The sequence below is a fragment of the Rutidosis leptorrhynchoides genome, chromosome 11 (assembly GCF_046630445.1).
Source record: "Rutidosis leptorrhynchoides isolate AG116_Rl617_1_P2 chromosome 11, CSIRO_AGI_Rlap_v1, whole genome shotgun sequence".
NCBI lineage: Eukaryota > Viridiplantae > Streptophyta > Magnoliopsida > Asterales > Asteraceae > Rutidosis > Rutidosis leptorrhynchoides.
Genome location: NC_092343.1, coordinates 272,583,771 through 272,598,334, shown reverse-complemented (window position 1 = coordinate 272,598,334; position 14,564 = coordinate 272,583,771). Strand labels below are relative to the sequence as shown.

Here is a 14,564-nt window from a genome sequence, read left to right as displayed (position 1 = left end):
TATATCACATAATATTCACATGTTAAAAATATATAGTTTCCAACAAAATTTGTTAAGCAATCATTTTTCAAGTAAACACGGTCGAAGTCCAGACTCACTAATGCATCCTAACAAACTCGATAAGACACACTAATGCAAAATTCTAGTTCTCTAAGACCAACTCTCGGATACCAACTGAAATGTCCAGTTCTTATTGATTAAAAACGTTCCATATTAATTGATTTCGTTGCGAGGTTTTGACCTCTATATGAGACGTTTTTCAAAGACTGCATTCATTTTAAAACAAACCATAACCTTTATTTCATCAATAAAGGTTTAAAAAGCTTTACGTAGATTATCAAATAATGATAATCTAAAATATCCTGTTTACACACGACCATTACATAATGGTTTACAATACAAATATGTTACAACAAAATAAGTTTCTTGAATGCAGTTTTTACACAATATCATACAAGCATGGACTCCAAATCTCGTCCTTATTTAAGTATGCGACAGCGGAAGCTCTTAATAATCACCTGAGAATAAACATGCTTAAAACGTCAACAAAAATGTTGGTGAGTTATAGGTTTAACCTATATATATCAAATCATAATAATAGACCACAAGATTTCATATTTCAATACACCTCCCATACATAGAGATAAAAATCATTCATATGGTGAACACCTGGTAACCGACATTAACAAGATGCATATATAAGAATATCCCCATCATTCCGGGACACCCTTCGGATATGATATAAATTTCGAAGTACTAAAGCATCCGGTACTTTGGATGGGGTTTGTTAGGCCCAATAGATCTATCTTTAGGATTCGCGTCAATTAGGGTGTCTGTTTCCTAATTCTTAGATTACCAGACTTAATAAAAAGGGGCATATTCGATTTCGATAATTCAACCATAGAATGTAGTTTCACGTACTTGTGTCTATTTTGTAAATCATTTATAAAACCTGCATGTATTCTCATCCCAAAAATATTAGATTTTAAAAGTGGGACTATAACTCACTTTCACAGATTTTTTACTTCGTCGGGAAGTAAGACTTGGCCACTGGTTGATTCACGAACCTATAACAATATATACATATATATCAAAGTATGTTCAAAATATATTTACAACACTTTTAATATATTTTGATGTTTTAAGTTTATTAAGTCAGCTGTCCTCGTTAGTAACCTACAACTAGTTGTCCACAGTTATATGTACAGAAATAAATCGATAAATATTATATTGAATCAATCCACGACCCAGTGTATAGGTATCTCAGTATTGATCACAACTCAAACTATATATATTTTGGAATCAACCTCAACCCTGTATAGCTAACTCCAACATTCACATATAGAGTGTCTATGGTTGTTCCGAAATATATATAGATGTGTCGACATGATAGGTCGAAACATTGTATACGTGTCTATGGTATCTCAAGATTACATAATATACAATACAAGTTGATTAAGTTATGGTTGGAATAGATTTGTTACCAATTTTCACGTAGCTAAAATGAGAAAAATTATTCAATCTTGTTTTACCCATAACTTCTTCATTTTAAATCCGTTTTGAGTGAATCAAATTGCTATGGTTTCATATTGAACTCTATTTTATGAATCTAAACAGAAAAAGTATAGGTTTATAGTCGGAAAAATAAGTTACAAGTCTTTTTTGTAAAGGTAGTCATTTCAGTCGAAAGAACGACGTCCAGATGACCATTTTAGAAAACATAGTTCTACTTTGAGTTTAACCATAATTTTTGGATATAGTTTCATGTTCATAATAAAAATCATTTTCTCAGAATAACAACTTTAAAATCAAAGTTTATCATAGTTTTTAATTAACTAACCCAAAACAGCCCGCGGTGTTACTACGACGGCGTAAATCCGGTTTTACGGTGTTTTTCGTGTTTCCAGGTTTTAAATCATTAAGTTAGCATATCATATAGATATAGAATATGTGTTTAGTTGATTTTAAAAGTCAAGTTAGAAGGATTAACTTTTGTTTGCGAACAAGTTTAGAATTAACTAAACTATGTTCTAGTGATTACAAGTTTAAACCTTCGAATAAGATAGCTTTATATGTATGAATCGAATGATGTTATGAACATCATTACTACCTTAAGTTCCTTGGATAAACCTACTGGAAAAGAGAAAAATGGATCTAGCTTCAACGGATCCTTGGATGGCTCGAAGTTCTTGAAGCAGAATCATGACACGAAAACAAGTTCAAGTAAGATCATCACTTGAAATAAGATTGTTATAGTTATAGAAATTGAACCAAAGTTTGAATATGATTATTACCTTGTATTAGAATGATAACCTACTGTAAGAAACAAAGATTTATTGAGGTTGGATGATCACCTTACAAGATTGGAAGTGAGCTAGCAAACTTGAAAGTATTCTTGATTTTATGTAACTAGAACTTGTAGAATATATGAAGAACTCTTAGAACTTGAAGATAGAACTTGAGAGATATCAATTAGATGAAGAAAATTGAAGAATGAAAGTGTTTGTAGGTGTTTTTGGTCGTTGGTGTATGGATTAGATATAAAGGATATGTAATTTTGTTTTCATGTAAATAAGTCATGAATGATTACTCATATTTTTGTAATTTTATGAGATATTTCATGCTAGTTGCCAAATGATGGTTCCCACATGTGTTAGGTGACTCACATGGGCTGCTAAGAGCTGATCATTGGAGTGTATATACCAATAGTACATACATCTAAAAGCTGTGTATTGTACGAGTACGAATACGGGTGCATACGAGTAGAATTGTTGATGAAACTGAACGAGGATGTAATTGTAAGAATTTTTGTTAAGTAGAAGTATTTTGATAAGTGTATTGAAGTCTTTCAAAAGTGTATAAATACATATTAAAACACTACATGTATATACATTTTAACTGAGTCGTTAATTCATCGTTAGTCGTTACATGTAAGTGTTGTTTTGAAACCTTTAGGTTAACGATCTTGTTAACTGTTGTTAACCCAATGTTTATAATATAAAATGAGATTTTAAATTATTATATTATCATGATATTATCATGTATGAATATCTCTTAATATGATATATATACATTAAATGTCTTTACAACGATAATCGTTACATATATGTCTCGTTTAAAAATCATTAAGTTAGTAGTCTTGTTTTTACATATGTAGTTCATTGTTAATATACTTAATGATATGTTTACTTATCATAGTATCATGTTAACTATATATATATATATCCATATATATGGCATCATATAGTTTTTACAAGTTTTAACGTTCGTGAATCACCGGTCAACTTGGGTGGTCAATTGTCTATATGAAACATATTTCAATTAATCAAGTCTTAACAAGTTTGATTGCTTAACATGTTGGAAACATTTAATCATGTAAATATCAATCTCAATTAATATATATAAACATGGAAAAGTTCAGGTCACTACAATCCTCAGGTAGAAAGAGTCTCAGATGAGGAGATGGAGGAAGCAGATGACATTAGGGATGTCATTCGGGAGGCTATGACTGATGTCTACCAGCGTGTAGATGAGGTAGATATGACAAACGCGTAGAGATTTAGACGGATGGAGCAGTGGCAAGCCCGGAATGATTACGAGCATTCCAGGCAACGACAGCATGATAGATGGGACTATCATCAGCGTCAGATTATAAGCCGGCTGTCACCTCAGGATCACTATGTCCCAACCCGACTCGCTTACTATCCTCAACACCAGCCCGAGATGAGACCACCTTATACTCTCTACGACCCTAACCAGGCATACCAGTACATCTATCACCAACCATGGAACCCGGATGACGACATGAACTGGAACCCCTATCTAGATTGATTTAGTTCCCGTTGGTAATTTGTATGATTTTTAATTTTTATTATTTCTGTTTATTTATGTTTAAACACATTATATTATGATATTTTTTTTGTAATGTTTAATATTTTTATTTGTTGTACTAATATTTCATATTTGATTTGAAAGTGGGATTTTAAGTCCCATTTCAAATTACCATGCATTTTTATATTTGTATGTATGTATATTGTCAATTGTACACAACAGGGTAAAACAGCGCATTTTCAAAGACTGGCATTAAGTTCAGCAAAAGCTATTACTTTTGACGACAAAACGAAAAACAAATATGATGTAACAACAAGACGGAATGAACAAATGATGTGCACCATTTATCATTCAGCAAACAAACGCCAATATGTTTGGAAACTTTGGTAAAATTTAATTATTTTTCTACGCTAATAACCCTCAATAATTTAAATTGTTACTGATTTCTTGCAAATGAGGGCATTGCAAGATCTTAAGTGTGGGAAGGGGTTAAATTCTTTCAGATTTTTAAAATTTTTACCTTATACACTTGGTTACCATTAAAAATACTAGTAAAGCAGTAGTTGTATTAGAATCTAGTGCTCTCTGATAATAAAGAACAGCCCCAGTCTTATATACTAACTACCCAATTCTAGTAAAAATTTTCAAAATTTTCAATTAAATGAATTCAAAATCATGTTTATACATATTTATGAACGATAAAACTAGGTGTTAAACACCGAAATTATTGTTACCTCGGAAAGGACATAAATTGAGAAACAAACCAAAATGTTAGAATTCATTTAAAATGGAATAGAGGACAATAAAAAGGCAAAGAAAGAAAAATAAAAGCCAAGTGTGGAAAAAATTTACCAAGTTATTTTGAACATATATCACATATTTTTTGTAACAAATAATTGAAAATACTTTTTTTTTTGACTAAACTAATCAGTTTTACCCGATTTACTGTAATTTATTTGAAAGAAAGATAGATCTACACAATGAATCAATTCCATCATTGAAAGGAAGTAAAGTCTTCCGAAAAAGAAACGCGCTTCTTGATTTAGGTCATGAAGTTGCCGTCCAGACCAGTTGTAGAGTCTACGAAAAACCTTGAAAAGTTTTCTCGAAAATCAGCAGGAAATCCACGGACCTCAGTATCAAACAGGGTCGCCAAGTGGTCAGACTTATCCTAACCATGATAGGATCTATCTTGTAAAATGGGGAGGACGCCGTGCAAATTAGCTGGATAAGACTAATGAATCAGGTCCTCAGAAAGGATAATCTCCTTAAAGATCAAAAATCAGCTTTTAAGACTGATATTACTCAATCCTTGAGATTGACCTTAAAGATTGAGAATTACAAACTCATGGAATTCAATGATATCTAAACTCGAGTTTGAACGAGAAAATATTTTGATCAAAATTACAAACCGATTTGTTTTCTGAAAACCCATTTTCATTGCGTTCATTACCATTGAACGTAAAATCCTAGGAATTCACCTGGAATTCATTAGGTCACCTGAACCAAATCGGGTGTCAACCGTAAGAACGGTGGTTGCATAGCATGGTCAAAGACAGGACCTTGTGCCAGACCAAAAAAATTATAAGGGTGAGCTTTACTATTGCTCCTACCAAGGATAGTAATTGCATCCGACACGTTATAGACCATAATTAAAAGCATGTCAGGGGACATTGCCTTAACAGTTGCTTGTTCAACGCTTTCCTTTACAACCGGACGGTAGTTTATCGAAAGGTAATATACGGAACAAGTATACTGGACGTGTTGCTTTCCCAATACAAGGTTAGCAAGTGGGTGACACAAAACCACAAGTTTTGAGCTAAAATTTTCAAATCTGAAACCCACCAAACTCACAAAAATAATTTGCAAATACCGGTGAAGGGTTATTCTGAAAAAACTTATCTAGGGAAAAAGCTAGATTTAATTTTCAAAAGATCAAATGTTTTCATAACGATCCAATTTCCTTAAGGATCTAAATTTTTATAGTCATGTGAGACTGTAAACCACATCGTTACTACCATTGTTTATACCGACGTATAGAAATCACTGATGTACAAAGTGTGAAGAATAAAGAAGTGATTCTAGTGTTTTTATTTCAAGACTATATTGCTTGAGGACAAGCAACGCTCAAGTGTGGGAATATTTGATAATGCTAAAATCGAACATATATTTCATAGCATTATCCCTCAAGAAAGACAAGCTTTTAGTTGCAATTGTTCTATTTACAAGTGATATTCGTTTAAATAATAAAAAGTGAAGACAAAAGACAGATTCGACAAATTGAAGACGCAAACGACCAAAAAGCTCAAAATTACAAAGTACAATCAAAGTGGTTCCAATTATTGATGAGAAACGTCTCAAAATTATAAGAGTACAAGAAGCAAAACGCAAAATACAAGATATTAAATTGTACGCAAGGACGTTTGAAAACCGGAACCGGGACCAAAGTCAACTCTCAACGCTCGACGCAACGGACTAAAAATTACAAGTCAACTATGAACATAAATATAATATAATATTTAAATAATTCTTAAAATTATTTATATATTATATTTATTTATTAAATCCGTCGGCAGAATGAAAACAAACACATGTGAGCTGGAAAAAGGGGCCATGCGATCGCATGGCCTGGAAGGCAAAAAGCCATGCGATCGCATGGCAGTAGGTGACAGGCCTGATGCTATAAATTCGCGTGTTTTGGCTCAGTTTTAAACATATATCCATCCATCTCTCTATCTATATACGTAAATATATTTATATTTTAATTTTAATTTTAATTTTAAATTCTAATAATAAGGGTATGTTAGCGAATGTTGTAAGGGTGTAAGTCAAAATTCTGTCCGTGTAACGCTACGCTATTTTTAATCACTGTAAGTTATGGTTAATGTTATTTTTAATTTAATGTCTCGTAGCTAAGTTATTATTATGCTTATTTAAAACGAAGTAATCATGATGTTGGGCTAAAATATTAAAATTGGGTAATTGGGTTTTGTACCATAATTGGGGTTTGGATAAAAGAACGACACTTGTGGAAATTAGACTATGGGCTATTAATGGGTTTTATATTAACTAAACGATACCTCGTTAAATTAATATATAGACTTATAATTTGACGTATTTATATATAACCACATACGCTTGACTGGGTACGGTGGGCGGGATATCTATAATTACCAATAATTGTTCATTTTACCGGACACGGAACTGGATTAATAGTTAATAGACTTGTTGAAACAGGGGTGGATTACATTCTAGGGTAATTGGTGTAATTGTTAACAAAGTAGTAAAACCTTGGTTTACACGCAGTCGATAACCTGGTGTATTCATTAAACAAAGTATTAAGACCTTGTTACAATTCGAATCCCCAATTAGTTGGAATATTTGACTTCGGGAATAAGAATAATTTGACGAAAACTTTCGCACTTTATATTTATGACTGATGGACTATTATGGATAAATCCGTATGGACATATCGAATAATCCAGGACAAAGGACAATTAACCCATGGGAATAAACTAAAAACAACACGTCAAACATCATGATTACGGAAGTTTAAATAAGCATAATTCCTTTATTTCTTATTTAATTTCCTTTATTTTATATTTAATTGCACTTTTAATTATCGCACTTTTATTTATTGTCATTGTATTTAATTGCACTTTTAATTATCGTACTCTTTAATTGTCATACTTTTTATTTATCGCATTTTTATTTTTCGCAATTTCATTATCGTTATTTACTTTACGCTTTAAATTAAGTTGTATTTATTTTTAGTATTTTACATTAGGTTTTAATTGCAACTAAAGTTTTAAAATCGATAAACCGGTCATTAAACGGTAAAAACCCTCTTTTATAATAATAATACTACTTATATATATTTTTGTATTTTTACAATTATAAGTTAAAAATATAGCGTTAAGCTTGGCTAAAGTTCCCTGTGGACGAACCGGACTTACTAAAACTACACTACTGTACGATTAGGTACACTGCCTATAAGTGTTGTAGCAAGGTTTAGGTATATCCACTCTATAAATAAATAAATAACTTGTGTAAAATTGTATCATATTTAATAGTATTTCCTTGTAAAAATAATACTATTTTCTAGTACACCTCGCACACATCAGTTCTTTTATTTGTCTACCTTCTTGCTAGTGTTTAGCGTTTATTCATATATATCAATAAAACTACTCGCCTTTCCAAAAAAAAAAGAAAAAAAAAGAGATAATTGTGGTGATTGACATAATTTGATTTGGTTTAGTGCTGCTTATTATAAATGTTTATCATTGAGAAATGAGTTTATTTGATCTATCAAGGTTTTATTCGTAGTTTATACATGTTTGTGCTATTTGGAATTTGGATGATAAGAAAACCGATTGGTATGCAATGCAATGTTTTGTTGATTGCAGCAAGTATATTTTTTTGTTTTTGCCAGTGTTGATGGTAGCATTGCTAAGTGCATCTCACTACTAGAAAAAAGGAGGTAAATGTTGATATTACATCATGTCGTCTTCAACTATTTATCTTGTAATTTTATCATTTAAAATGCATATATATCGTGTAAATTACAGGAAAGTCGTTGACAAAACATTATCACGTATCGCCGACGTATGCAAAGATTATAATATGTATCAAACGTATTACTTTTCTTTGTTTTTAACTACCTTTTAAATTATGATACACAGCTTAGAAAGAAGCTTCAAGATGAACCAGATTATAACGAAACACTTTTTCAAGGTTTCAAGCAGGATATAGTGGCTCCTCTTAAGGCTATTGAAGGTATAAAACACTTTTTTCAAATAATATGATTCAAAACATGTACTAATTCAAAACATGTAGAAGGGAAGAGGAGATTGTTGGTGAAATGTTGCAAACAAAATAGAAAATTTGATTTATTTGTTTCACACGTGAAATGAAGAAACGAACATGCTGAATGATAGTGTATCCTCCCGTCAAGATACACGAAGCTAAGCTAACGAATGTATCACGCCTAACGAGGATAGATGACATAAGATTGAATCACAAGAACACATATGTCAAATACAAATCAAGGGCAGGATATCCCCGAACTCAAATATTAGCGCTCAAATGATAAAAGAAGAATGCTACCAAAGTAGATTCCCAATATTCAGAGTTGGTACGAAACCACTTTCGTTATACGAAGCAATAGTAACGAAGGAACGTATTGACGAAGGGATCACCGTTACCAATGGACAAGGACTTCTCCTAAAGTCACAAGATCACCTAGACTGAAGGAAAGAAGTAAGCGGGTTGACCAAACTCGCTTCCACTAGCATCCAAATGACAAAAGAGGAATGCTGCAGGTTAGCTTTCTTGAACCAGCAGAGGTTGCAGTCAGCCGAAGAGAAAGTCCCCTTTGTCTCATCAGAGAACGCCTCGAAGACTGATCCCACCTAGAAAGCTGGTGATAGAACCATTGCCTAACCCTATAAAAGGAGAACGTGAACTCTGGAGATGGCATTCACTCTAAGTCATAATCACTCACATACAATACTCTCAATGAGTTACCTTCGTATTTTGGTAGCGTAAAGTACGATACCTTCGTACTACCTTCGGGGAATCGCCAACAAGCATACATCCATCACCATATCCTGTTATATCACCCATTCTGTGATCAGATCTCAATACCCTTGTTTCGCTAACAAGGATTGCCAAGAATTGTACAAACAATTGGCGCCATCCGTGGGACACCACTTCAACATTCACTTTGTTTGAGAAAAACACAAGATCATGGCAGAATCTGATCACCCACCACCTGGTTTCTCTCTACCATCTATATGAGGTGGATCAACATGAAACTGGGACACGGACGCCTATCACTCCTGCTATGCCAATAACCACAGACCGGAGCGATTCTGAACCACCGCCGTTAATTGACAAAACTTTCATACTCAACAACTATGATAACATACGCATCGTTATCAAAAAGTTACGAGAAGAAGGGCAGTTACACAGTCGGTGAACAGTCGGCGAACACTGACGTATGATAGTGATGATGTCGACGAAGAAATAGAAATGGAGACCAGGCCAGCAAGAAGTCTCCCTCTTACCAGCCAGCCCCAGATCCTACAACTGGCAATCCCTCCGAATATCACTCTTCAGCCGATATCTTCGCAACCAGCTCATTCAATGGTCACCACCAGTGTCCCATTGAACAACACAGGGGGCCAGTTATGCAGCAATATACCTTCGGGAGTCCTTTTCCCATTGCTCCGCAGAACATGCCTAACACCAGCACTGTCTTACCAACTACGGGAATCATTCCCTTGATAACTCAGCAGAATGCTTCGTTGCCTATGGGGCCGCAAATATGGAATGGAGGTAATTCGTGGGTTAGTTTGCCCTATCAAAATGTGTATACCGGAGGTACCCCCGCAGTGAACAACCTTCACTACGAAGCTAGTGGAAACGCTGGTGGATGCTTAGAACAATCCTGGAAGAGCCAGAAAACTCCTTTTGTATCTTCGATACAAAATCACCCGCTGCCTATCGGGATGAAGATACCTTCCCACCTGGGATATTACGAGGGAAAAGACGACCCTGATGATTTTATAAATATCTTCGAAGGTGCGGCTCGAATGTCGAGATGGGATACTGTTGTAGCTTTCCACGCGTTCTCATACGTGCTCAAAAGCGATGCAAGGATCTGGTTCGACTCTCTAGCAAAGGATTCCATCTCGAGCTTCGAGGACCTTAAATGACTTTTCAGGTCGAAATTCAGCCAGTAAAAGAAACACAAGAAGAATCATGTTGCTGCCCACAGTATCAAGCAAAAAGATGGTGAAGCTTCGAGGGCTTTTCTCATTCGGTATACGGATGAAACCCAACAGATTCCAGGACTCCCCGAGTCACAAAGGATCTCGGGACTCTTATACGGTTGTAGGACCCGAGCGTTGGTAGGACATCTTAGTCGGGATCTCCCCGACACTTACGAAGCTTTGCTAGATAAAGCGTACGTTTGGCTAGATGCGAAAGACACTGCCAATAGCTTCGTATACGAAGAAACTCAGGGCTTCAAGCTGAAAGAAAAGCCAAGTCACAGTGAAGAGAAGTCCGGAATAAGGGGCGAGCGGAATAGGTTCTCCCCTTACAGAAGGGAAAACACCCCTGGGATCCTCGGGACGTTGATAAAGTCACCCAAAGAAATCCTAGCTACCGAAAGGGCTGCCCAAGCCTTTAAAGATCCACCAAAGTTGAATAGCAAGGGAAAGATGAGGGACACAAGCAAATTTTTTGACTTTCATAATGACTTCGGGCACGAAACGGACGACTGCATACAGTTGAGGCAGGCTATAGAGGAGGTAGTCAGATCTGGAAAATTAACACACTTAGTAAAAGGCATACGCAACCCGAAGGTACCGAAGAAAGAGCCTAAACCCGAAGAAAAGAAACCAAATGCAGACAACGCCATCCTGACGGTTACAGAATGCTTCGCAGTTGAGAAGCTAAGAACCTACAAGAGGGGAAGAAAGACCGGAGTGATAGATTGGGAAGAGATCTCTTTCCAAGCACTCGATACCATCACTCCCTCCGACAAACCTGTTACAATCAATGGGCGAATCTTCGACAAAGAGGTACACCGAGTTTACTTGGATGGCGGCAGCGCATGCGACATCATGTATGAGCATTGTTTCGACCAGCTTAGCCCTGCCATTAAAGCCCGCCTGAACCCACCAAGGGTGCCTCTAGTTGGATTCTCCGGGGAAAGATGCTGGCCTATCGGAGAAGTAGACCTCGATTTCACCATCGGGGTTCCACCGTTGTCCAGGACCGAAACGCTAGACTTTGTAGTAGTCCGGTCCACTTCGCAGCACAACATCCTGCTAGGGAGAGTAGCCATGATGAAATGGGGATAATTGCATCTACTATACACCAATTAGTAAAGTTCTACACACCTGAAGGGATTGGTACCCTAGCTTCAACTTACGATCGAAAGAAGGTAATCATGGCTATCAGGGAAACGGAGGAAAGGCCATGTGAATGTATCCTTGAAACTAGAGAAGAAGACTCAAATGAAGAGAAAATCTCCATCAATCCTAGGGTATTACATCACTAAGAAAGGAATCTTAGCAAACCCAGAGAAAGTAGACAAGCTACAACAACTCAAAACCCCAACCACAGTCAAAGAAATGCAGAGTTTAAACGGGAAACTAGCGTCATTAAGCCGTTTTCTGTCCAAGGGGGCTGAAAAGCAGTTACCCTTCCTCAAAGTTTTAAAAGGATGTTTGGGAACGAAGAAGATATCGTAGACCGAAGAAGCCAAACGAGCCTTCGTTGACATGAAAGCACACATAGCTAATCTGCCAACCCTGACATCACCGAAGCTAGGGGAAACACTCTACCTCTACTTAGCAACGTCCAAGGAATGCATCAGTGTGGTGGTAGTAGCACAGTACAAGGTGCGGAAGTAAACTATCCAGAACTCGAAAAGTTCACGCTTGCCCTGGTTCATACCGCAAGGAAACTACGAAGGTACTTTCAAGCTCATCCTATCGTTGTGTTAACTAACAAGCAAATTAGACAGGTTCTTATGAAGCCAGAAAAGTCAGGTAGAATGGCCAAATGGGTCATAGAGCTCGGGGAACATGACATCGATTTTCAAGCTCGCCACTCAATTAAAGCCCAAGTGCTAGCAGACTTCATGGCAGAAACGACGGAGACAGACGAAGAGAGTAACTCCACCTTCGCACAAATTATCACTCCGACTGTTGAAACGAAGGAATGGAAATTGTTCACCGACGGAGCCTCTAGCTCTGATGGTTCAGGGGCAAGGCTCATGTTAATTAACCCAGAGGCACAAGAGTTTACTTATGCGCTCCGTTTCGAGTTCAACACAACCAACAACGAAGCAGAATACGAAGCTCTGCTCGCCGGGCTCAGAATAGCGAAAGAGATGAAAATTGAGCATTTGCAAGCCTTTGTAGATTCACAACTCATTGCTAACCAAGTTTTAGGTATCTTCGAAGCAAGACAACCAACCATACAACTCTATCTCACAAAGGTCAGGGAACTAGTGGAAAGCTTCAAATACTTCACAATAGAACATGTGAGAAGAAGTCAGAATAAGAAAGCAGATGCCCTGAGCAAATTAGCTTCTATCACCTTCGCACACTTGGCGAAGGAAGTATTGGTCGAAGTGTTGGAAAAAAGGTCCATCGAAGCTCAGGAAGTACACAACTTAATCAATGAAGAAGAAAATACATGGATGAAGCCACTAAGGGAATACGTGGAACTCGGAATCTTACCCGAGGATAAAAAGAAAACACGGAAGATCCGGATCAAAGAACCGTCATACAAAATAATGAACGGAGCCTTGTATAGAAAATCTTTCCTTACCCCGTGGCTTCGATGTGTCGGACCAAACCAAGCTTCGATGATCATCATAGAAATGCATGAAGGCATCTGTGGACTTCATTCCGGACCAAGGTCAATAGTGGCAAAGATACTAAGGAAGGGGTATTATTGGCCAACCATGCAAGAAGATACAGTCACGCTTTTACGAACCTGTGAGCCATGTCAGATCCACGCTAAAGTCCAAAAACAGCCAAAGCAAGAGATGATATTGGTGCTATCAGCATGGCCTTTCTCAAAGTGGGAAATTGATCTAGTAGGTCCACTCACCGTGGCACCAGGAGGCTACAAATGGTTGGTGGTTGCGATAGACTACTTCACAAAGTGGACGGAAGCAAAACCATTAAGCACCACGACGGGGAAACATATAGAAAAATTCGTTTGGGAGCACATCGTGTGTCGGTTTGGGATACCCCAAGAAATCGTTTTGGATAATGGGAAACAATTCGCTGAAGGCATCTTTCCAGGGTTCTGCGAGAAATTACAGATAAAACAAACCTTTACCTCCGTTTACCACCCACAAGGGAACGGGCAGGTCGAAGTCACCAACCGAGATATCTTAAAAGGCCTTGAGAAGCGATTGGGTAAATGCCACCAAAGATGGATGGAAGAACTCCCCCTGGTTTTATGGGCTCACCGAACCACACCCAAAAGGAGTAACGGAGAAACCCCCTACAGTTTAGTTTATGGTATTGAGGCGGTATTGCCCGCGGAGATATAAGTATTAACCAACAGAACCGCAAACCTTGAAGAGAACGAGGAGAATCTTCGTCTTAACCTTGACCTCATGGAGGAAAGAAGGGAGGCTGCGCTGATTCGGGAAGCAGCATTGAGAAAACGATTGAGAAGTATTACAACAAGTGAGTTAAACCGTCGGTATACAAGGTCGGAGACTATGTCCTAAGGCTCAACAGTGCTAGCAAAGTGGAATACGAAGGGAAGATGGGCCCAACCTGGGAAGGCCCATACATAATCTCCGAAGCTTTTGGGAATGGTTCATACAAACTTGAAACCACGGAAGGAAAACAGATCCCCAGAACCTGGAACGGGGTAAACCTTCGAAAGTTTTATTTCTATATTTCTAGTTGTATGTAAGTAGGAAAATTTGTAATGGGTAGTTGAAACTTATACGCTTCCTACCACAAGAAATTTGAATGCAATCCTACTATCTTTTGGAAACATCAAGCTTAAGTGTTGTAATACTTGTGAAATTCTAGCAATAAGCAAGAGGTATACCGAAGCTATTGCAAAATATTCCTAAGAGGAATACTTGTCAAATTCTAGCAATAAGCAAGAGGTAACCCAAGAGGTATACCGAAGCTATTGCAAAATATTCCCAAGAGGAATACTTGTCAAATTCTAGC

At 36.9% G+C, this 14,564-nt stretch overlaps 1 protein-coding gene across 1 annotated transcript; it reads left to right on the top strand.

The window, feature by feature from the left end:
* The first annotated feature begins 12,214 nt into the window (after nt 1–12,214).
* Nucleotides 12,215–13,921, top strand: LOC139875530 (uncharacterized). The gene has a single exon (XM_071862866.1). It carries the CDS (start codon nt 12,215–12,217, stop codon nt 13,919–13,921), a length of 1,707 nt encoding a protein of 568 aa, XP_071718967.1.
* The last annotated feature ends 643 nt before the right edge of the window (nt 13,922–14,564 follow it).

Bases quoted from the DNA above. Each gene is read 5' to 3' on its own strand.
- LOC139875530 (XM_071862866.1), top strand. From the start codon at position 12,215: ATGCATCAGTGTGGTGGTAGTAGCACAGTACAAGGTGCGGAAGTAAAC.